We start from the raw sequence: 22,800 nt of genomic DNA, 5'->3' as shown, positions 1-22,800 counted from the left end.
ATATGCCCTTAAATTTTTCAATTAGCTGAAGCCAAATTATTTGTCTCCTGGGTAGTCTACGTACCCTAAAGGGCATCTCTTCTGTGGGTAATTAGTTTTGAATCTCAACTTGGCCTTATCTCCCAATAAACATTAAAACTTTGGTTGGGGTGCCTGAGTGGCTCAGTGGCTTAAGCCTCTGCCTTCGACTCAGGTCATGATCTCAGGGTCCTAGGATGGAGTCCCGCATTGGGCTCTTTGCTTGGCCGGGAGCCTGCTTCCTCCTCCTCTCTCTCTCTCTCTGCCTACTTGTGATCTCTCTCTGTCAAATAAACAAATAAAATCTTTAAAAAAACAAAAACAAAAAACAAACCAAAAAATTGGCATCTGGATGTCTCTTCCACACCATCATCCCTCTCCATCCTCCTTGTCTCAACTCTTCCTTTCCTCCGGGCTCCACATCAGCAAGTCCTCCAGACTCCATGCCAAAATTTGTCTTGAATTCCCCTGCTTGTCCCTCCCCACCCCTCCCACCATGGTCCACAAGGACTTTCTCGTTGTGTGATTTCCCAGCAGACGATATGCACTAGAAGGGCAGCACCCACACTGTGCTTTGCCCTGCTGCGATGCCCAGTGCCAGGCAGAGAATAAGCATTCAGCGAGTAGTTGCCCAATGAATAAATGAGACTGGTTTGTAGATTAGTCTCCTATGAGTGAGCTTAGCATGAATAAATCCCCAAAGCCTACTTATTTACTAATTATATGGATCACGGGAGTTTCTGAATCCAATTTAATAAGACTGCAGGCAGCCCCTCCCGTGATGGGCACCACCCCGTAAGCAGTGGCCGGGAGCAGCTTGCTCAGTGTGGCAGTAAATCCAGCTGCTCTGCCAACTCTGCATTTGGCCCCTTGAACATTACCCAGAACCCCTCGGTCTGGTCTACTACCCTCCTTGGGTCTTTCCCAAAAGAGATTGCTCTGTCCGGGACCAGAAAAAATCTGGTGCCTCAGACTGAGAATTACAGTGCAGAGGACAATATTCTAAGATGTAAATAAATGTATAGAAAGGATGGAATTAACCCCAAGTCAACAACAAGCAGGAAATTCAAATGTTATGTTATAATCCTTAGGTAGAGAGCACAAAGGCTGAAGTTTCAAGGTCAGTTCATTCATACTGTGGGATGGGTGATAAAGGAAAGGCAGCTAATGTCTCATTTCCTGGTCTCCTGGTTGCTTCCTATGCCTTTTACATAAGTGTTTTATTTTTAATGCATGCCCAATTTTACAATTTTTTAAAAATAGGCTCCCAACAGGGGGCTTGAACTCATAATCCTGAGATCAAGAGCCACATGCTCTACTGACTGAGCCAGCCAGGCGCCCCTGCATACACATTTTTTTTAAATGCTGGAAATGGAGGTGTTTTTGTAATTCCTTGGCAATCCAGGTACCATTGCCACGATGAAATAATAACACACAGCAGCTTCCAACTGCTCTTTCAAATAGAAGCATGTGAATTTAAGTATAATGAGTTTGATGTCTAAATGTTTGAAATAAATAAACGTAAAGTAAAACATCAACCGCTATCCAGGACGTTTCTCATCCTCAGTGAGAGTCCAGCATCTTTGCAACAGCTGTCTAATGACTCACAATGTTTTCCTGGCACAATTCCTTCTCCTTAAGTAGAAACCAGAACCTTACTCACCCACCCTCCCTTACACCTAGGGCACAAGTCTGTACCAAAGAGAGACACCTGTGTCAGGGCTCAGTTCAGAACAGAGCGATGCAAGCAAGTGGATCTGGCATTGGCCGAGGTGTCCAGCTCTAGGGGCAGCAGTGGCAAAGGTTCTGGTATCCAGATGCTGCCGTCCGTGGTGTCCTAGCTTAGTGACAGCAGCAGTAGAGTTTCTGCTCACGTGGTGACGTCACGGGGTTTGGGTGTTGTCCCAGCTGCAGCATTACCCCCAAGCCTTAGTTGCACCTTCTTGGAGATTCTTTGTCCTTCCCAATATGCTCTAATAAATTTCTTTTCTGCTAAATTAGCTGGAAGAGCTTCTGTTGTTTGCATCTAGGAACTTTAAGTAGCAGAGCTGTTAAAAAGAGACCACGTAAACATAATTAAAATATGCTCCTCAGCAACCCCCTATAAGTGGCGCTGCTCGCTGCCCAGGGAGCCCAGCACGTTTCCTGTGTCTGTCCGCTGTCTCTCCCACTGACCTAAACATCCTCTCAACCATCCAGTGCCCCCCTCCCATTGTCATTCTCACCCGGTGACCCTGCTTCCTATTTCAGGGGAAAATGAAGAGAACTTCCACAAGTTCCCACGCCAAACTTAACACTTGCCTGCTCCACCTTCCCTCCTGTTCTGAGCATGTGTGGTCAGTGTCCCATGTTGCCCAGTGTCCCTGGGCAACCTCCAACCTCTTACTTTCTCAAAAACAATCTTCTAAAGCCTCTATTTCCTCTCCTGCACCATCCCCTTTTCCCCCTCTCTCCAGGATCATTCTCACAGCACACACATGGGCCCTCTGATTTCTCTTCATCTTACAGAATATTTCTCATGGCCCCATATCCCCTTCCAGCTAGTGTCCATAATGTCTGTTCCCCTTGACAGCAAAACCCTTCAAGAGAGATGTCCATACATGCTGATTGGAGACCCACTTCAGTAAGGATTTTGGCCCCACTGTTTCCAAAGATATTTCTCTTGTCAAGGTCGTGAGTGACCTCCATGCTGCTAAATCCAATGGCCAATTCTCATTCTTCATTTTGCTAGGTTCTCCAGCAGCCTTTGGCTCCCTCCTCCTTGAGAAATCCTTTTCATTGGCTTCCAAGCCACGCAGACCCCTGGTTTCTTCCCTGTCCTGCTGGCCACTCCTTCTGTCTTCCTAGATATCTCCCCCTCACCCCCACCCATTCCTCACTCTAAATGTTGGCAGACCCAGAGCTGAGTCCTTGGAGCTATTCCCTACATTGTCTGTGTCTACTCATTCCCAGAGTATCATACCCAGTCTCATGGCCCAAATATCACCCATTTGCTAATCATCCTCTCATTCATAACTCTTCTCTAACTCTTCCTCAAGGTTCAGACTCATTTCTTCAATGGTCTAGTCTTTCCTCTTAAATGTCTCCATGTCAAACTTAATGTATCTAAAATGGAACATTCCCGATGCCACTTCTCCCCAACTCGTGCCGCCCACAGCTATCCCCAGGGGAGGAAATGGCCACATCATCTATCTCAACCACTCAGGCCAGAAGTCCTTTCTTCCACCCCCAAAACCAATCCGTCAGCAAGTCCTGTTGGTCTACCTTCATAACATATCTGGAATCTCACTACTGTTCTCTCCTGCCAGCTCCCAGCATCTCTCCCCTGCAGTATTGCAATTTCCTCCTAATCGGTCTTCACTCTACTCTCACCCTTTCGTAAGGAATTCTCCATGTAACAGCAAAAGGATCCTTTTTGAACATGAGTCTGATCAGATCAGACCTACGATCAGACTCTGCTCGAATCCTTCCAAAGATTTCCATTTCACTCAGACTAAAAGGCAAAATCCTCACAACAGTCCAGAAAGTCCTACCCACATGGGCCCCACTGCCCTTTGAACTCATCTCCCACGCTGCCCGTCCTCACCTGTCCCACCGAGCCATGCTGAGCTTCCTCCCTCCCAATATCATATACAGCATGCTTCTGTCTCAGAGGCTTGGTCCTTTCTGGGCCCTTAGCCTCCCGTGCTCTTTCTTCGGGTGCCCACATGGCTCTCTCCCACACACCAGCTTCAGGTCTTCACTCAAATGTCACGTTGTCATTGAGGCCTCGCAGCCCCGTCCCCTGGCACTCTCTCCCTTGGCTCTGCTTTGTTTTCCTCCATGGAACTTATCACCTTAAGCAGAATAATGGCCCCCACAAATGAGCCCGTTCCTGTTCTCCAGAATCTGTGAACACATTCTGTTACTTGGCAAAGGGGAATCAAGTTGCAGACGGAATTTAGGTCACTGATCAGCTGACCTTAAAAATAGGGAGATGATGTTGGATTGTCCAGGAGGGCCCAATGTAATCACAAGTGTCCAGAAAAGTGGAAGAAAAGGCAGAAGAGGTCAGAATGGTGTGATGGGTGAAGGACTCAACTCTTCACTGCAGGCTTTGAAAAGGGAGGAAGAGAGTCCCAGTTTAAGAACACAGCAGCCTCCAGAAGACAGAAAATGTGGGAACACAATTCTCCCTTAGAGCCTCCAGAAAGGATCATAGCCCTGCCAGCTACTTTATTTTATTTTACTTTGTTTTTTATTCACTTATTTGAGAGAGAGAGCGAGCAGAAAGAGAGAGCATGAGCAGGAGCAGGGCAGAGGGAGAGAGAGAAGCAGACTCCCCACCAAGCAGGGAGCCAGACATGGGGCTTGATCCCAGGACCCTGGGATCAGGACCCAAGCCAAAGGCAGATGCCCAACCAACCAAGCTACCCAGGTGCCAGGTGCCCCCCACTAACTTTATTTTAGCACAGGGAGGCCGACATCAGACTTCTGACTATAAGAAAATAAATGTGTTTGGTTTTAAGCCACAAAGTTTGAAGTAATTTGTTACAGTATCAATAGTAAACAAATACGCAGTATCTCATAAATAAGATATTTCCTTCTTCACTTATGCCTGCATTCCCTATCATCACTAGACCACATGTTCCACGATAGTAGAGTCAATTGGAGATTTCTTCCACTACCCTGTACTCATTGCCTAGAAAAATATGTGACATATAGTGGACACTCCATAAGTACTTTGTTGAATGAATGAATATCTACGTGTCTGTGGGTGTGTGATGTGTTTGGGAGGGAATGAGGAAGAGGAAAGACAAAGCAGCTGTTGTCACGTGGAGAGGTTAGATGCTTATATGTAAAAGAAGTAGTAAACTAGACTGAGCTTCTGGAAACAGATTATTACCCAGGGCCCAGGTTGGTCATCCCTGGCAAGGAGAGGAGAAGCTTTCCATGTATAATGCTGGAGCATGAGGACAAAGTCCAACTTGACTGTGGTCCACAGAGGAAAACTGTCTTACCAGCTCCTGCACACTGAAGAAACCAGGTCTTCCCGTCCTGTCCTGGGAGGGAAATGGGGATCGCCAACTACATGAGAAATCTTACGGAGTGGGTCATGCAAGAGAGGTGGAAAATGATACCCCAGACCATTCCGAGGTCTTCCCCTCATTAGAAAACACCCCGTATAAAGGAGGCCACTCTGGGGAGGAAAGCGTTCAGAGATCAGGAAGTTCACTGTCAACACCACAGATTTATGACTCAATGCTGACCTAGGGCTGGGCTTGGGTTTTTGAGGCCAGCCCAACGTATCCGAGAGCCCAGGGAGGTGGGGTGTCAGGTGCAGCACAGAACTGCCTTTCCTCTCTGCTGCTGCTTCTCATCACTAAAGGTCTCGCAAACGTTTGTTCTGGTGGCACACAATGGTCCCATTCTTCTCTCCAGCTCATTCAAACCACCAGGCTGATGGACAAAGAAAATGTGGTGGATATATTCAACAGAATACTATTCAGTCATAAAAAAGAAAGAAATCCGGCAATTTGTGACAACATGGGTGGATCTTGAGGGCATATGCTAAGTGAGATATGTCAAACAGAGAAACACAAATACTGTGTGATCTTGCTTATATGTGAAATCTCAAAAAAAAAAAAAACCCTCATAGGAAAAAAAAAATCAGATTTGCGACCACCAGACACAGGGCAGGAGAAGGGAGATTGGGTTAAAGTAACCAAAAGGTGCCAACTTCCAGTTACAAGATAAATAAGTAGCCAGGATGTAATAGTAGACATGGAAACTAAAGCCAACACTGCTGTAGGGTATGTTAGAAAGTTGCTAAGTTCTTATCACAAAGAAAAAAACCTTTTCTCTTTCTTTCTTTTTTGTTTTTTTGCACCTACACGAGATTTTTAAAAAGATTTTTTAAAGGACTTTTTTTTTTTTTAAGATTTTATTTATTTATTTGAGAGAGACAGACAGAGATAGGGAGACAGAGCATGAGCAGGGAGGAGAGGGAGAAGCAGACTCCCGCCAAGCAGGGACCCCGATGCAGAACTGGATCATCCAGGGGCGCCTGGCGGGCTCAGTCTGTAGAGCACATGGCTCTTGGTCTTGGGGTTGTGAGTTTGAGCCCCATGCTGGGTGTGGAGATACTTAAAGTCTTTTTTTTTCTTTTTTAAAGACTTTATTTATTTATTTGACAGAGAGAGACCACAAGTAGGCAGAGAGGCAGGCAGAGAGGGGGAAGCAGGTTTCCAGCTGAGCAGAGAGCCCGATTCAGGGCTCGATCCGAGGACCCTGAGATCATGACCTGAGCCAAAGGCAGAGGCTTAACCCACTGAGCCACCCAGGTGCCCCATGGAGATACTAAAGTCTTGAAAACAACAATGAGGGGGCGCCTAGGTGGCTCAGTTGGTTAAGCATCTGACTTCAGCTTGGGTCATGATCTCCAGGTCCTGGGATCGAGCCCTGTGTTGGGCTTCCCACTGAGTGGGGAGTCTGCTTGTCCCTCTCCTTCTGCCCCTCCTCCCACTCATGCTCCCGCTCATGCTTGAGCTCTCTTTCTCATAAATAAAAGTTTTTTTAAAAAAAATGACAACAAATGGGGGCTCCTGGGTGGCTCAGTCTCTAGGCCTCTGTCTTCAGCTCAGGTCATGATCCTAGGGTCCTGAGATCAAGCCCTGCATCAGGCTCCCTACTCCGCAGGAAGCCTGCTTCTCCCTCTCCCACTCCCCCTGTTTGTGTTCCCTCTATTACTGTGTGTGTCTCTCTCTGTCAAATAAATAAATAAAATCTTTTTTTTAAATGACAATAAATCATCCACAAAATGTTATTATTTTGAATAGTTTCATGATACCTAAGGTCTTATTCATGCTCACACCTAGCAGCTCTCCCACCAGCCCCCAGCAGTATGAGGCCACACCACTGGAAGGGAACTGAGCACACGCCCTAATGGGAAGAAAACCGACAAGCAGGGTCAGTGCTGGTTTCAATGGAATGACCCTCCAGAAGTTTCATTTTCAGAGGTTTTTATATAAGATCTGGAAAAGCCTGTTGAACCAGTCATTTCTCAATGCATGTCTGTGTGGTGTCTGACAATGCCTTCCCAGCACATCAGTGGTTAGCAGAAAGTTCTTATTAAGCATGTCCTTCCATTCTAGACATTTTGTTCACAAGAATCTGGCCATGATTGAGACATCTGGGACAGCATTACAAATAACTGTGTGCAAGTGTTTATGATCTAAGCTGAAGTTTGATCATTTTCAAATCACACCCACATTGGTTTGGTTGTTGGTTTGTTGGTTTGTTTGTTTTTGACACATACTTGTCATTTGCAAAGCTGCATTTTAGTTTCTTATTGAATAGCCTACTGGCATAAGATAATCCTGCCTAGTTTACTGGATTGTTAGCACTGTAAGATCTAGAATTCTGTCTACATCGCCCACAAATGACAGTAGCTAGGACAAGGTTAGTATCCAACATGTATTTTCTGGATGAATGAATGAATCTTTCAGCTTGCTGTTCATAATGTTGTCAATATCGTGAGCTATTATCTTTTCTTATTAATATATGTACTCTCAGAAGAGCTAAGGAGCATAATTCTGGAGTCAGGTTGCCAGGATTCAAATCCTGGGACACCTCTTGCTAGCTGTAAGACTTCTCACGTCCTTACTTTCTTTAATAATATGGGGTAATCTTACTGTCCAACCCATAAGACTTTTGTAAGGTAAATGTGATAATACATGTCAAACTGTACTTAGAACAAGGAAGTTTTCAATCGATATTAGCTATTACTATTATCATTAAATATCCACATCTTTTATATTTATTATCTACACGCCATTTTATTTAAGCACTGAGAAAAGTATTGTTCTTCCAACGTTTCATGAGTATAATTTTAATAACAAGGGGAGGGCAGAATAAATGTTTGCGTGCCAACCAGGGAGCCTGGAAAAAAGACATTTTAACCTAAAAGAAAGATGTGAGACATCATCACTCCTCCCTGACTCCGTTTACAAAAATTTGGGTAAATTTGGCAACTGCATCCCCACAAATGCTGGAACAAGCCATATTGTGACTATCCCTGTGTATCTGGGAGCCAGAGGACTTTGGCTGTGACTCATTGCTAAAGTTCTAGGGCAAATCAGGTCATAGGCCTGCCTGCACATCCAGCCCTGGGCTTACACTGGAAATGCAAAATGGGATTAAACCTCATTCTTTGCAGATGTTGCTTGGTATAGCCGAGTTTTACCTGTGCAGGCAACAACACATTGGAAGACCTTCTCTCCACGACTTAATGCTACTGCCAGTCAGGATTGGGGGTGCGGAGGAGCCCTAATGTTCCTTCTTAGCCCCTGCAGTGGTCTTGCTTCATCAGCATGACTTCCCCTCTCCAGACATGTCTCTGGTTGCTAAGGGATTATTTCCAGATCTTGGGGCTCCCTCTTTGTCGTATTCCAGACCACAGCAGGGTTTACCTTCTCGCATAAGGGTTTGGCAGGAGCAAAAGGCACCATCCCAACCTCCTGTCAACTCAACAAGGAGAGATTTATTGCAATTCACTAAAAGGACACTTGTCACGACAGAAATGCCATATGCTTCAGCAAAGATAAGATCCCAGCTTTTGGCTGGCCTTTGCAAACTGTCCCACCAATGCAGCAATTTTTTTTCCCTGCATAGTCATTAAGAGTGCAACGTTCAGAGGACCCAGGAGAGTCTCCAAGGTGGAGTCTCAGAGGCTGGCACTCAGTGAAATCACATCCAGGCCAGAAGTTCTCAAAAGACTGCAGCGACCACTACAATCTTTGGATTGCTAGACCTCCCACTCAATGTCCACCCTCCTTTTTTTCCTTACAAACAGAATCCTAGGTGTATTGGGAACAGCAAAGTGGTAGCTAAAAATACTAGTTTCCCACAGGCCTTGCAAAGTCAAGATCAGCTACTTGCAAGGTGAAGTCTCCTAGAAATTTCTGGGGGAGTTTTGCCTTCACTCTTCCTTTCTGCCTCTCTCTAGTGTTTGGGATTTGTGAAGGCTGGTTTGGCTGATTCTAGATTTCCTTTCAATTGCTTCCTACTTTGCAATTATATCCAACGGTTTTGAAACTGCTGAGACTTCTAGATAATAAGAGAATTCCTATAATAGTAGTTGATTACTTTTTAAAAGTTCATTTATAGGGGCACCTGGGTGGCTCAGTGGGTTAAAGCCTCTGCCTTCAGCTCAGGTCATGATCCCAGGGTCCTGGGATCGAGCCCCACATCAGGCTCTCTACTCACAGGGGAGCTGCTTCCTCCTCTCTCTCTCTGCCTGCCTCTCTGCCTACTTGTGATCTCCGTCTGTCAAATAAATAAATAAAATATTTTAAAAAATAAAAGTTTAAAAGTTCATTTATACAGGTCAACACTGAATATTCTAAGTGAACATGGTTACACATCCGCCCCTTTTCAAAGTTATTAATTCACAGCAGGCAGACATGAGATTAGGTAATTAATTACAGAAAGGTCAAAAAGTTTGTGGAATGGGCCTTTTTTTTCAATGAGAGGAAAGGACTTATTTTGCTACAGTGGGAAAAAATGTGGAGTTCAGAAATTGCTGCATTTAACTGTATCCCCACTTAATCTCCGTACAATGTTTTATGGCAATGTCTCACTTCCCTTCCTTTTCACACTAAGATTTTGAATGAGAAATATATCAAGTTGACTGATTGTTTGCCTTATCTGATCTAGGCTGGTTTCCACACCACTCTTCTCTTTTTTCTCCCAGTAACTACTTTCCACTATGACAATTGCCATCTTGGAAATGACAGGTACCTCAGGGCAAAGGCATCAGAGCAATGAAGATCAGAATGCTTGCTAAGGATCATTTTTTTCATAGAGCAGAATGTAGTTTTACTGAATCCTTGAAGTGCAGAACCAAATGAACCTCCTTTTTTTGGAAAAAAAAATCCAAACTATTATAAACCCAAGAAACTAACAGAAACACTTAAATCTTAGAACAAAATTTTTATTTTTCAAGCTTGGACATTTTTCTGAAGTACATTTGTAATCTAAATACTCCTCTCTCTTCTTCCTTTTGCAACATACCATTTCAATTTGTTTGTTTACAGAATGAAGGCCTTAAGGAAAAGCCTTATTTGCATTCCCCCCAAAGAAATAAATAAGTATTTGTCTCTAGGATCCATTTAACTGGACTTGGCTAAATCCTGGTAGAGACTCGACTTTTTATATCAGACCCAGAAAAGAATGGATAACATTTCATTACCAATAAATTCTAATACTATAGCTAAGCAGTTCATTAAATTATTTAATGCATGTATTGGGCTCCTATAATGTGCAAAGTTTGTTCCAAAGTAGACACTCTTCCTTAGATGTAAAGGGGGCCACTGAAATGACAACTTTGGGAATTTATGACTTTGATATCCCCAAAATACCCTAATGATAGGAAAAGTTTGCTGCTGCTGTTGCTCCTGTTGCTTCCTGAAATGCCCAGTTAATTTCTAGCGAACAACCCACCCATTGGAAGACTATGATGCAAACTTAAGCATTAATAAAAGATGGAGTCAGGGAGTAGTTGTGCCTTTGAGACACAACCCAGACAACGATGTAAAGTACATTCTGGTGATCTAAAATGCTAGGTGGTCTAAGAAATGATGCCAGTTTAAAAAGAAACCAGTGCCAGCTTCAAAAGAAACCAGGACAGATCAATTGCAATTTATAGGAGAAATAAAAACACAGAACCACTAAGCCCTCCCCCCAGCGCTGAGATTACAGTTCCTCAGACACTCTGCCACCACTGGGAAACATGGGAGTAGACTGGGTAAATTTGAAGCATGTTAAACAACTAAATAACACAGCCAAGTGTTGGGTGTGTGGTGCCCAACGGCTTTTCAACATTATGGTTGTAGGAATGGAAATTGAAGAAATGATAAGTATTTTCTTAGAGACAGCTTACAGATTCCCTACAGCTCCTGAAGTGAAAATATAACACATCACCACATAAGCTATTTGCCTATCACCCACAAGACATAATGTCATAAGACATAATGTCACAAGACATGAGGCTGCCATGATCTGAGTGCCTCCTTCTCATGCCTCTAATAGGTTCTTTTCCTCCCCGAACAAAATAGGTTCTCTTTCAGATCAAGTGTTACTTGCTGGCGAAGTACCTTCAGGATAAATATGCTTGCATCCTTTCTATAGCCTACAAGTCAAACCTCCATTAGTAAGCCTAAATTCGTCTGTGGTCTCTCTATTCAGAACTCCCCACATTTACCTAAAAGGATCACTCAGATCACTAGGAAATAAAATTCCCCCTCTCCTGGAGAGAGCCTTACTCAAGGAGAGCAATACTGTTTCCAACTCATGCTCCACCTTAGGAAGGCAAAACTCAGCGTCATCTCCTAAAAAGTCTCCACAGCCTCCCAATCAGAAACATGCTATTCCTATTATTTTCTAAACGTGGCATGGTGATTAAATACAATTAAATGCAAATAATAAACAGCAATTAAATAACAAACTTAAAATAAATTAAAAAAAAAAAAAAACACAAGGCCCAGCAATCTTCAGAAGAATTTAACAAAGGTCAATTTGCATTAAGTCCACCGTCCTTTGTGTACCAGTTCCTACAATGAGTGGGCAACACTGCCCTCTAGAGGGCTATTTTGTCATATCCCTTACTTCGCAGGGTGGGAAATTGCCCCAGGACGCCCTGACAAATCCTGCACATATTCTTTCTTTCACTTTTGGGACCCTGTCCGTCCTTGACCTTCTGTGAATGACTCTGAAGACCATGGAGCCCCTGGAGAGGCCGTGAGACTTCATGAACGCCCACGAGGGGATCAGAAACCAACAACATCTGTTGCAGTGCTGTTCAAAACTTAGTGGATATCAGGATTCCCCTGTGGGCTTGTTTTAAACACAGGTTGCTGGACCCCACCTCCAGAGTTTCTGATTCCTTAAGTCGACTGTTGAGTCCAAGAAGTTGCCTTTCTACCAAGTTCCCAGGTGATGCTAATGTTGCCAGTCGGACGGGGTTGGGGGTGGGGGGGACACATTTCCTGAGTCAGACACTGTGCTTGGCACTTCATCTCAATACCTTAAAACAGGGTGACTTTAGCATCTGTTTCACAGACCAGGAAGCCAAGTCTCAGAGAAATTAAGTGGCCAAGGTCCCACAGTAGTGACAGAGCCTATAATAAACCCAGGACTAACTCAAAGCCATCGCTCTCTTCTGTGCACTAGGATGTGTTTAAGGAAGGTTGTGCGTCACTTCATCTTCCTTGGCCTCCGCGGCTTGTAGCAAGGGGGTGGGATTCAGAGAACCGTTTACTTGGTTTCCCTCCCAGAATATCCAGAGGTCTCGCTATGAAGCCCTTCAGAAATACCCACTCTGCCCCAGGCTGGATTTGAGAGTGGGCACCCAGAGGGTGGAGGGAAGAGTGTGTGAATGGGAGAGGCCCCTCTTGGGTCCCGGACCCTGCTACACAGTTCAGAGGGACCTGATTTGCTCTGGACTCTGGAGTTGTTTATACTCAGAAACTCTGGAAGAGAAGTTTTAAAAGCTAGTGTCTCCTCCTCATTTTGAGGACCTCAGAGCCTAGTGGGGCTTGGAGAGGCACCAGAGGGTGGCCTCACACGCAGCCTCCCCAACCTCTGCTCAAACCACTGGGGCTGGGGCAAGGACCCTGAGTCAACTTTAATACAGTGGCGCCCACCAGTGTGGCAACTGAACGGTTTTGATAAAGGAACAAGAGTTTTCATTTCACATAGCCCATAGGATTAGGCAAGTAAAAAGTCGCTAGCACACAACCCCAGGCAGGATGCCACGGTGATGGGAAAAGAAGGGCTCTGAGGACTCCCTCCTTCCCCCCAGTTTCAAGAACAGTCTTTCTCATCCTTTGCATTCCGCTCCTCATCCAACTTAGTGTTGTTTTCCTGAGGGAGCTACAAATCTGGAGCATCCCATGGGGATGGTTTCTGGCCTCGGTCATGAGGGGAAAGGATGTTCTCAGAAAAACAGCGCTGCGGACTGGTCAGCAGAGATCTTGAGGTCGCGGCCACGGCCGCCCTTCGTGCAGAGCTGGACTCTGGACTCCAGCTGCTCGCTGAGTTCGTCCAGGGCCCCGGTGCAGGACTCCAGGCTCTCCGCCAGTTTCTGAATCTTGGCCTTCAGCACGGCCTGGCTCACCCTGGTGGCCCCTTCCGCCCGCCTGGGGATGAGGAAGCCACGGGAGCCGAAGAAGACGACGCAGTAGACAGAGTTGTACAGGGCGATGGAGGCGTTCCGGCCGCACTGCAGCAGCTGGCGGTCCCCGCGGCCCTGGCAGCGGCAGAAGAACTCGAGGCAGCTCAGGATCTCGCGCATCTGGTCCTGGCAGGCAGCGGCGATCTCCTGCACCCTGCGCAGCTCCCGGGAATTGCAGAAGATCAGGGCGAGGTCGGACGTGATGGTGACGGCCCCTCCGGCAGTCGCCACCCCCAGCCCCACGGCAGACGCTACCAGCGACACGCCCAGGGTGACCGGGCTGAGCGAGAGGCCCACGATGGCGGCCACGGCGCCCGCGGCGCTCAGGGAGCTGCCAGCCACGTTGGCCGCCAGGGAGCGCTGGCGGAGGCGCTCGAGGCGCAAGGCCACCTCGCGCAGGCGCAGCACCTGCCCGTGCAGCCGGCCGCGGCGGTCCAGCAGCAGCCCCTGGAAGCGGCGCAGCGCTTCCGCGCCCTGCAGCTCCCGGGCGGCCAGCCGCTCCATGCCCTGCGGGGACACAGACGCGCGGTTAGAGCCCGGAGCCTCAGCGCCTGCCCGCGCCCGCCTGCGCCGCGCTCGCGCCTCCCGCACGCCCGGGTTGGACACTACAGCCCCGGCGGCGCCGGGGGAAACGAACAGGCCCCCGCCCGGCGAGGCCTGCGTGTCGAGCTCGCAGAGACAGGTTCTGGAATCTGGAAGGAGCCACATAAGTTCTCGGGACCTTAAAACGCACATGCAAGCCGGAGGGAGGCTCTGGTCCGCTTCTCTCCGGGAGAGCGCAAAAGGGTGCACTTCATTAACTGTTCCATAAGCTCAGAGAGGAGGGAGTGGTGGCTCTGGAAATCTACTCCTACACTGAGGCCTCTGCTATGCTCGAAGGATTGCACTTTGCAGGCCCTGGGTTGTACCAGCTCCCAAAGCCCTTTCCTTACATGAAGCCTGGATCCTACGAGTTTGACAAGACATTTTTTCCCCCTCTGATGAGAGAAAAAGACAAGCTCCCGCGAAACTCAAAAATCATACCGTCTCTCGGATGTAAGAAACTAATCTTTCTAAGTTAGATGGTTCCCTGAAGCGACTCTCCTGCTTGTTATTTTTCCAGGCTCTGACCTTAGAATCAAGCCTAAGATGTCCTTTGGGCAATTTTTTCTATTCTCACTCTTTGGTGGGTGCACAATTAAAACTAAATTGCATTAAATTAATACCACTGTGTTTCTTTATGATGAAATCTTTCTTTAAAAATGAGTAATGACTGAAATAAAACTAAGTGCCCAACATTTTTGTTTAACAACTCACCGAGGGCTACCTCTTACCAAGTTGAAGTCAACTGAAGATGACTAAGAAAGAGAACTGCGTTTCTGGGGTAAAGGTACCTCCTTCCTAGTTGCTAGAGAGTCCCACCTTCATATCCACTGTACTCCTCATTATTAGGAACTTCTCAAAAGTGGCAAATGAGGGACGCCTGTGTGGCTCAGTGGGTTAAAGCCTCTGCCTTCGGCTCCGGTCGTGATCTCGGGGTCCTGGGATCGAGCCCCGCATCGATCCGCGGGGAGCTTGCTTCCTCCTCTCTCTCTGCCTGCCTCTCTGCCTAGTTGTGATTTCTCTCTGTCAAATAAATAAAATATTTTTTTAAAGTGGCAAATGAGCCATAGAACTAGAGCATTTCAATACTGTGAAGTATCAGAGCAGAATCATCATTCTCCTCTGAAAGATGAGAAAATTGAAATAGAGACATGTTCTAGATGCAGCTGATTCTTCACAGAACCGTCTAGAATCTTGGTCTCCTGACTCCTTGGTCTTAATTTTATTTGCATGCCCCAGTTATCCCACCCACCAGTGATACACTCCGAGGCAAAGACACCTCTTAGCAAAATGAGGAAACGTCACATAAAATATGTAGTGGACCAAGGATATAACCCCAGGATTACAATTCCAATGGCTGTCTTTTAGAATCCGTCTCGCCTCCCCCACTTACCATTCACTTCTGGCTATCTCCAGGAAAGAAAAATCTGAGGCTGTTTCTGGATGAGCATGTTTTATAGTCCCAGAGAACCAATGACTGCCCTGGGAAAGCCTTGTCTCATTCTGAGAATTTGCCATTTCCTGTCCTAGCCCCTGCTGCCTTCAACCAGAAGGATGTGACATGGTGGAAAATGACCTGCCAGCCACACAGCACATCCCGTATTTAGGAAACGAACATTGTGTGTTCGCTTTTCCCCAAACGCAGGAAAAGACCCACAGGCTCTTCCCCAACTTGAAACAAGTGTTGTCATTCTCCCAGGGGGCATACCCTGCCTTTCCTCTCCTGAGAATAGCTAATGACGTTACACGGGAGGACAAAAAACGCACCCCAGGCTGTCCAATTATAGTGTTTCTTGAGAAGACATCATTACAAAATCATTTTTTAAAAAGAAAAAGAAAAGAGGGAACCCTCTTATGTCTGATATAGCCACTCATAGTCCACTGTTGTATTTTAAAAAGCATGATGAGGCTGCGTGGTTTAAACGCGATCCACTCAGCGTGCAGTCTTGAGAATGTAAGGCCACACCCACAGGAAGTGCTCCGTGCAGTTTCGGGCATCTCCAGCTGTGGAGAAGATGCTGGAGGTCTCAGAAAGGGCACACGGCAGGCCAAGTACGTCAGGGAAATCAGTGGGGTCAGGCTGCACAAGGAGCTAATTATACACTTTCAACAGCAGCTGCGATTTGGCTTCCTGGGTTTTCATTTGAAGTGCCAATTGCGGCCCATATAATAGTTAAGTGAACAGATTTTAGTCCCAGGTTAGTGGAACATAGGCTGAAGGGCAATTATCTGGGTAATTCAGGAGGGAAAAACACGTATAGCATCCGTGGCTGCTTTCTGGGGCATTCAGATCAGTGGCTGGAGCTCAGCCGGGAAACCTCAAATACATCATCCTTCTCGTTCTTGCACCTTCCAATGAGGAAGGGCAAGTTGGTTTTTCACTTAAATAATTATTGTCCCAACTCTCTGGTTCATCTAGAAGGTCTTAACAGCCTTTTCTTTCTGGAACACAATTAAATTCCCCACCTTTTTATCTATGCTTGGCATTTATCAACACAACATCATTTGCTACTACTTACAACATAGTCCTTTTTTTTTTTAAGATTTTATTTATTTATTTGAAAGAGAGAGCAAGCATGAACAGGAGGGGCAGAGGGAGAGGGAGAAACAGACTCCCAACTGAGCAGGGAGCCCGATGTGGGGGCTTGATCCCAAGACCCAGAGATCATGAACTAAGCCAAAGGCAGACCCTTAACCACTGAAGCGACCCAGGCGCCTCATAAACTATTCTTCAGTTCCCAGCGTTCCTTGCTATTTTCTTGTATGTTGGGGGTTTAGATGACCATGATTAAATTTTAATCTCTTGGATGAGGAATTTTAATGGGATACAGAAGGATCATCTTCTTTGGAGCACGAATAATCATAGTACAGACCTGTAATGAAGAAAGAGAAAGTAGAGGAGAATGGTCAACATAATACTTTGAATTATTTATAAGAATGGACACTTGAGGGGTGCCTGGGTGGCTCAGGGTGACCCTGCTCATGCTCCCTCTATCTCTATCTCTCTTGAACAAATGAAATCTTAAAAAAAAAAAAAAGAAAGAAAGAAAAAAGAAAAGAAAGAAACTATTTTGTTCTCTCAAAGAAATGTCATTATTTTCATAATTTTATGAGAATTTAGCATGAAACTCTCTCTTGGAATATGTGAGCTGGTAGGTTACTTAGAGCGCTATACACCAGAGGACTTTCAGAACATTATGTTGCAATGATATCTCAACTATTATTGTCATCAACTCATGGAATGCACAGGAAAAAAAAAAAAAACATCCAGTGAACTCCAGCCATCTTCATTTTTCCAAACTGGCCTCTCAGGTTTGTTAATGTACACACTTCTCATTAACCACTATTGTTTAAACGCTGGTCTGTGTTCTTTTTCCCACTTAACGTTTCTGCACACTTCTCTATGTTGACACAGTCCTCACCTCTGTCATTTTTAATAGCTATGTAATAATCCTATTGTTTGCTTAGTCATTTCCCTATTAGACACTTGGATAGCTTCCAGGGTTGTTTTTTTTTTTTCTTTCTTTCCACAATTATAACTAGAGTTGCCTGGAACATCTGTGTACATTTTACCCATTTGGATTATTTCTTTGGGGAGTATTCACAAATAGGAAAATCCCAAGTGAAGGAAGGAGAACATTTTTGTAGTTTTTGTTACACGTCGTTATACAGCCTTCCAGAAGAATCATTTTAAAATGCCCTTAGCTTTTAGGAATCCCAGCTGTAGGATTTAAGACAACTCAGTTTTCTTATATAATGTTTCACTTGCTTGGTTTATTTCACCTCTGTGAATGTGCATTGAAAACCTACTGTGTGCCAGGCATCATGCTAGATTTTGAGGATTAAAACCTGAATAAGACACCATTTCTGTCCTCCAGGAAAGACAGAAAGCTACAGAACAAATCATTTCAAGCTGATGTGGAGAGTGTCAGATGCGTGTGCACTGAGGAAGCACAGGGAAAGTGCATGACTAGGAAGTTCCAGGGAGGGTTTTCTGGAAGCATATCTACTTGAGAGTTGAACAGATGTTATTTGGACAGAATTAGGAGGGAGAGGACGGAAGAAGGGAACAGAATGGACAAAGGCATGGAGGAATGTTCAAGATGTTTTAGGCAGTTCCACTTGGCTAAGCATAAAGCCGGAAGCTGGGACTGTCCAGGAATGAGGCTGAGAGGGTATGTAAATCCTGATGGCTCTCAAATGCCACATGGGGGACAGGGAGCCAGGGAAGGCTTTAATCTGTGGCCTTACAGGGTTAGATTTGCCATCACTGACAATTGTATGAAGGACGGTTTCTAGAGAAATATAGTTAAAAAGCCAGAAATGAGTTAGAAGGCTATAAAGTAAATGAATGAGATTATTGTGGATTTGGCAAGTATTGCCAAGATGGAATGGAGTAGATAAAAGAAAAAATATGTATTTTGGGGTGGGTTTTTTTTTAAGGTTTTTGTTTATTTATTTTTGCAAGAGACAGAGTGAGAGCACACACTCAGAAGCCAGCAGGGGGCCAGAGGTAGAAGCAGACTCCCCACTGAGCAAGGAATCCAATGTGGAACTAGATCCCAGGACCCTGGGAATCTGACCTGAGCTGAAGCCAGGTGCTTAACTGGCTGAGCCACCGAGGTGCCCAAGAAAATATCTATTTTGAAACAAAATTGGCAACGGATCCTCAAAGTTTCTGCTCAGACATGGCACTCATCATACCCACTTACATTCTATTGGTCAACCAAGTCACATGGCCAACAAAGATGGGATAAAGAAGTAACTCCTGCCACAGAAGGAGGCAAGAGGAAGAAATGCAAACCATCAGGCCATCTACCAGAGTGCTTTTCTTGTGGAGGAGATACATATTCCAAGATGAACTACGACACTAGAAAACATCTCATACACTCTCTTCATCCTCAGTTATTTCTCGGGAATTAGAGTCTCTCTGTGAATATAGAAAGCATCTCACTCTGGCTAATATAATCAAACTATTGGAAACTATTGGTATGTGTCTGCAGGAATGTGCTTGAGAATGAACCAAGGAGCTCTGCCAAACCAAAGCTGGAAGGATAGCAGCTGTCCTACAGCTGGAATAGCCTGTTTGGATGCCACTGACCAACCATTGCTCTTTCTTGTACTGGCATCAGCTTACACATCAAAATTCTAGGAGTGACCACTGGCTTGGCCGAGCTTAGGTCAAGTGCCCATTCCCTGTCTGCACTGGGTAGAGAGAGGGAGAGTGAATCATTCCAGCTTCCAAATGCAAGATAGTAACAGAACTTTACCCTCCCACTAACACTACCTACACTCGGGGAGAAGAAATTTTACAGTAGGAAATTATGGTGGGGTGTTAGAGGAGAGAGAAAAGGATGCCTACGGAAAAAAAGAAATAAGAAAACGAAAGCATCCACCATAAATGTTTTCATCTATTTTGACCTACCTGGAGTTTATAATGGTGCTTGATGGAAGTTAAGCTAATTCTTCTCCAAATCGACATAATAATTTTCTCACTTTTATAAAACAATAGTATGCTTTCCTATAAATGTGTTCTATACATGGGCTAATTTGTCTTATATTGATTTGTTACTATTGTCTACATCTATTTCTTGAAGCACAATTCCGTTTCCCTGATCAATTTGTTTTTGATTCAGTATAATATAATTTTGAAAATCACTGCTTCAGGGGCGCCTGGGTGTCTCAGTGGGTTAAGCCACTGCCTTGGGCTCAGGTCATGATCTCAGGGTCCTGGAATCGAGTCCTGCATCGGGCTCTTTGCTCAGTGGGGAGCCTGCTTCTCTCTCTCTCTCTCTCTCTCTCTCTCTCTCTCTCTCTCTCTGCCTGCCTCTCTACTTGTGATCTCTCTCTGTCAAATAAATAAATAAAATCTTTAAAAAAAAAAGAAAGAAAGAAAATCACTGCTTCACATTGTATTTTTAAAATGAGAACCTGTCATTGTCTTCTGGAAAAAATATATATATAATCTTACTTATTCTTCTGGACAAATCTGACACTGAGAGCTCTTTGGTTGGCCCAATCTCCCTGAAGCCAGTTTGATTTTGTCCCCCTTCCCCCTCCACAGGTGTGTACACATGCACAACACACCTGGGATCACGTGGGTGAAACATACATTACCTCATTAACATAGAAGCATTTGCCCCATAGGCTCCATTACAGCATATCTTCTTTTCCACAAGCCTCTTCCGCTGGTGCCAGAAAGACTGCAGCTGAGTCCACACCCCGCCAATAGCCATAAAGATTCTCTTATCTCCCAGGACAGGACACCAGGAAACTATTACCTTTTTCTCTCCCTTTCCCAGGCTTAGTCATTATCTCTCAAGTTCTCACACATATACAATAATCATTGGAACCTGGATTAGGACACCTGCTGGCTTTGCATGTACAGAGGCATAATAAATTTTAAGCTCTCCCCCAGGTTTTAGACTCCTTGAAGGGTTTAATTTTTAGCATGTCTCTTATAGGCAAGAGAATGTTGGATTTTGGTTTTCTTTTTTGACTTTGCTCAAAGCCTATTTTTTTATAGAAGAATTTAGTCATTTCACATTAAACATTGTAGTGAAGCAAGGATGTATCTTCCAATACACTGAAAGTGGATTGTTACTGTTCTGGTTATTTGCTTTTTCAAAAAATGTATAAATGGTTTCTATAGTAGGGTTTCAACTCTATTTGTTTTTGAATTAAGTGAGAAAAGAACTTTTAATCCACTTTTCCTAAAATTTAACACTTTAAAAAAGTATTTCTACCTTTACTTTCTATGCTAAAAAATTTTTTAAATTATCTTTGGAAAAGAGGGAAAGCATATTCTATAAGGTAAAGCTTTGTACCAGGCTTGAGTCCTGGCTCCCTCAGAAATTTTTTTTTTTTACTTTTCAGCTATGGAACAATCTAAAAATGATTTTCAACTCATCAATTTATAATGTTCTCTGCCTTGTCTGAAACTGTAGCAGGTAGCTTAAGAACATATCCCCTACCCTTGGTCTAACAGTATCTCTTCATCTCCTTCCAGAAGATTCCAGGATCTGTGTTAGTACTACATTACATGATCCTGCTTCACCCGACTATAGCCAACTGGACCAGAGGTGACCAGCTGAACCAAACTTGGCCAATCTGATTCTTTCTCCTGGGAGTTTAGAAAATGAACCCAAAGAGAGTTGAGTTCATCTCAGTGGCCACAACTGAAGTATGAAAGTCTAGATCTGTGAGGCAGCTGCATTTTGCCTATTATGTGCCCCCAAAGAACAGAGAAGGTGTGTTTGCTGGGAACAAGAGAGAGACAGGGACCTACCTGGAGACAGACAGAAGAGTCTCATTTTTTCTTTTTCTCCATCACTGTGTTCCATGAGCCATCTGTGTATCCTTAGTTTCCTTTTATTCCTGGAGAGATCTTTGAGTTCTCATCTTTATAAAAGAGAACCCTAACCAACACGACAGCATACAAAATCTACTCTTTAACATCAAAATAATTAACACGTAGGGCACCTGGCTGGCTCAGTCGGTTGAGCAGCTGACTCTTGGTTTCTGCTCTGGTTGTGATCTCAGAGTTGTGAGATTAAGCCCCTCATCAGGCTTTGTACTCATCTGGAAGGCTGCTGGAGATTTTCTTTCTCCCTCTGCCCCACCCCCCTCCTCTCTCGCTAAAAATAAATTTTAAAACCTTTAAAAAATAATAATAATAGGGGTGCCTGAATGGGTCAGTCACATAAGCGTCTGCCTTCCATTCAGGTCATGATCCTGGAGTCCCAGGATGGAGCCCCGCATGGGGCACCCTGCTCAGTGGGGAGTCTGCTTCTCCCTCTCCCTCTGCTCCTCTCCCTCGCAACTTGTGTTTTCTCTCTCGCACATTCACTCTCTCAAGTAAATAAATAAAATCTTTTAAAATAGTAATAATAATAATTAACATGGATTGGGGGGTGTTTCTGCAGCGCCCATGAATGAGTCAGCTATTAGTCATTTAGGGGTTCTCCTACTTGGTCTTCACATTAACTATAAAAATGCTCTGTTTTCATGGGAAATATAGTTATCTTGATTTCCCTAGCCACCAAAGAAGTACTTTTTGTAACATGTTTATATAATATAAAAATGTAGAAATTTAGAAAGTTTTCCTTCTCCATCTGTTCTCACCCTCTAGAAGCAACACTGAGGTTCATAGTTTGCCACGTGTTCTTACCTAATGTTTATGCAAATATGTGTTGTGAGTTTCTTTTACAAAGGTAGCATACTGTTGCATATATTGCTATGAAATTTTTTTCCACTTAAAAAATATAACATAAACATCATGCTAGTCATTTTCTTATCCCCATAGGTCATTTTTTGGACTTTCTCTCTGTCCTGCTCCATGTCCCAGCAGGCTGACCCCTATGGATGGTTTCACTCAGCCTCCCTTGCCAGATGCTTCTGACTGGGGCCAGCCAATGGGAGGGACCAGCAGGAGATCAGAGCATAGGAGGGAAGAAGTCAGAGTGTTCTTTGCCTGCTTTCACCAGCCACAGCTCTGTCTCTTACAGTAGATTCATCCCTTTTTGTCTATAGTTCCATCTGTTGCCCTGCCTCTATGGTTTCAAATGTCATTGGGCTCCTGTTATGTCCTCTCCCCTGTACCCGAAGCCCTAGGGATGGTAATGGCTTTCCACTATTACTAGTCTGTAGGTACTTGCCCATCCCTTCTTTGTTGGCCTAACACTGCTCAGCCTCTGTAAGTAAACCCTTTCTTAAAATCTCTTCATTTGAGGGGCACTTGGGTGGTTCAGTTGGTTAAGTGTCTGCCTTCAGTTCAGAAGATCAGATCCTCGGGTGCTGGGATTGAGTCCTACATTGAACTCCCTGCTCAGCAGGAAGTCTGCTGCCCCCTCTCCATCTGCCTCTCTCTCTCCTTCAAATAAATAAGTAAATGAAATCTTTTTAAAAAAAATTCTCTTCAGTGTCTGACTTCGGTTCAGGTTATGATCCCAGGGTCCTGGGATCGAGCCCCACGTCAGGCTCCCTGC

General features: G+C 44.8%; 1 protein-coding gene across 6 annotated transcripts in view; it reads right to left on the bottom strand.

Annotated features, from left to right (window-relative positions):
* Window positions 1-9,970: 9,970 nt before the first annotated feature.
* APOLD1 (apolipoprotein L domain containing 1) overlaps window positions 9,971-22,800 on the bottom strand; it is a 50,325-nt gene continuing 37,495 nt past the window's right edge. For 2 of the 6 annotated variants that reach the window (XM_046012110.1, XM_046012111.1), the window contains one exon: window positions 9,971-13,738. In XM_046012110.1, the coding sequence (XP_045868066.1) occupies window positions 12,995-13,738 (744 nt within the window). In that variant the 3' untranslated portion in view covers window positions 9,971-12,994. Of the gene's footprint in view, window positions 15,874-16,392; window positions 16,687-22,800 lie in introns of those variants that run through there. The other 4 variants (XR_006819635.1, XR_006819636.1, XM_046012109.1 and 1 more) reach the window with 3 other exon arrangements.

This window comes from Meles meles, chromosome 7 (genome assembly GCF_922984935.1).
Source record: "Meles meles chromosome 7, mMelMel3.1 paternal haplotype, whole genome shotgun sequence".
Classification (NCBI taxonomy): domain Eukaryota; kingdom Metazoa; phylum Chordata; class Mammalia; order Carnivora; family Mustelidae; genus Meles; species Meles meles.
Note: the sequence above shows the minus strand (reverse complement) of the source record. Positions and strands in the feature narration are given on the sequence as shown.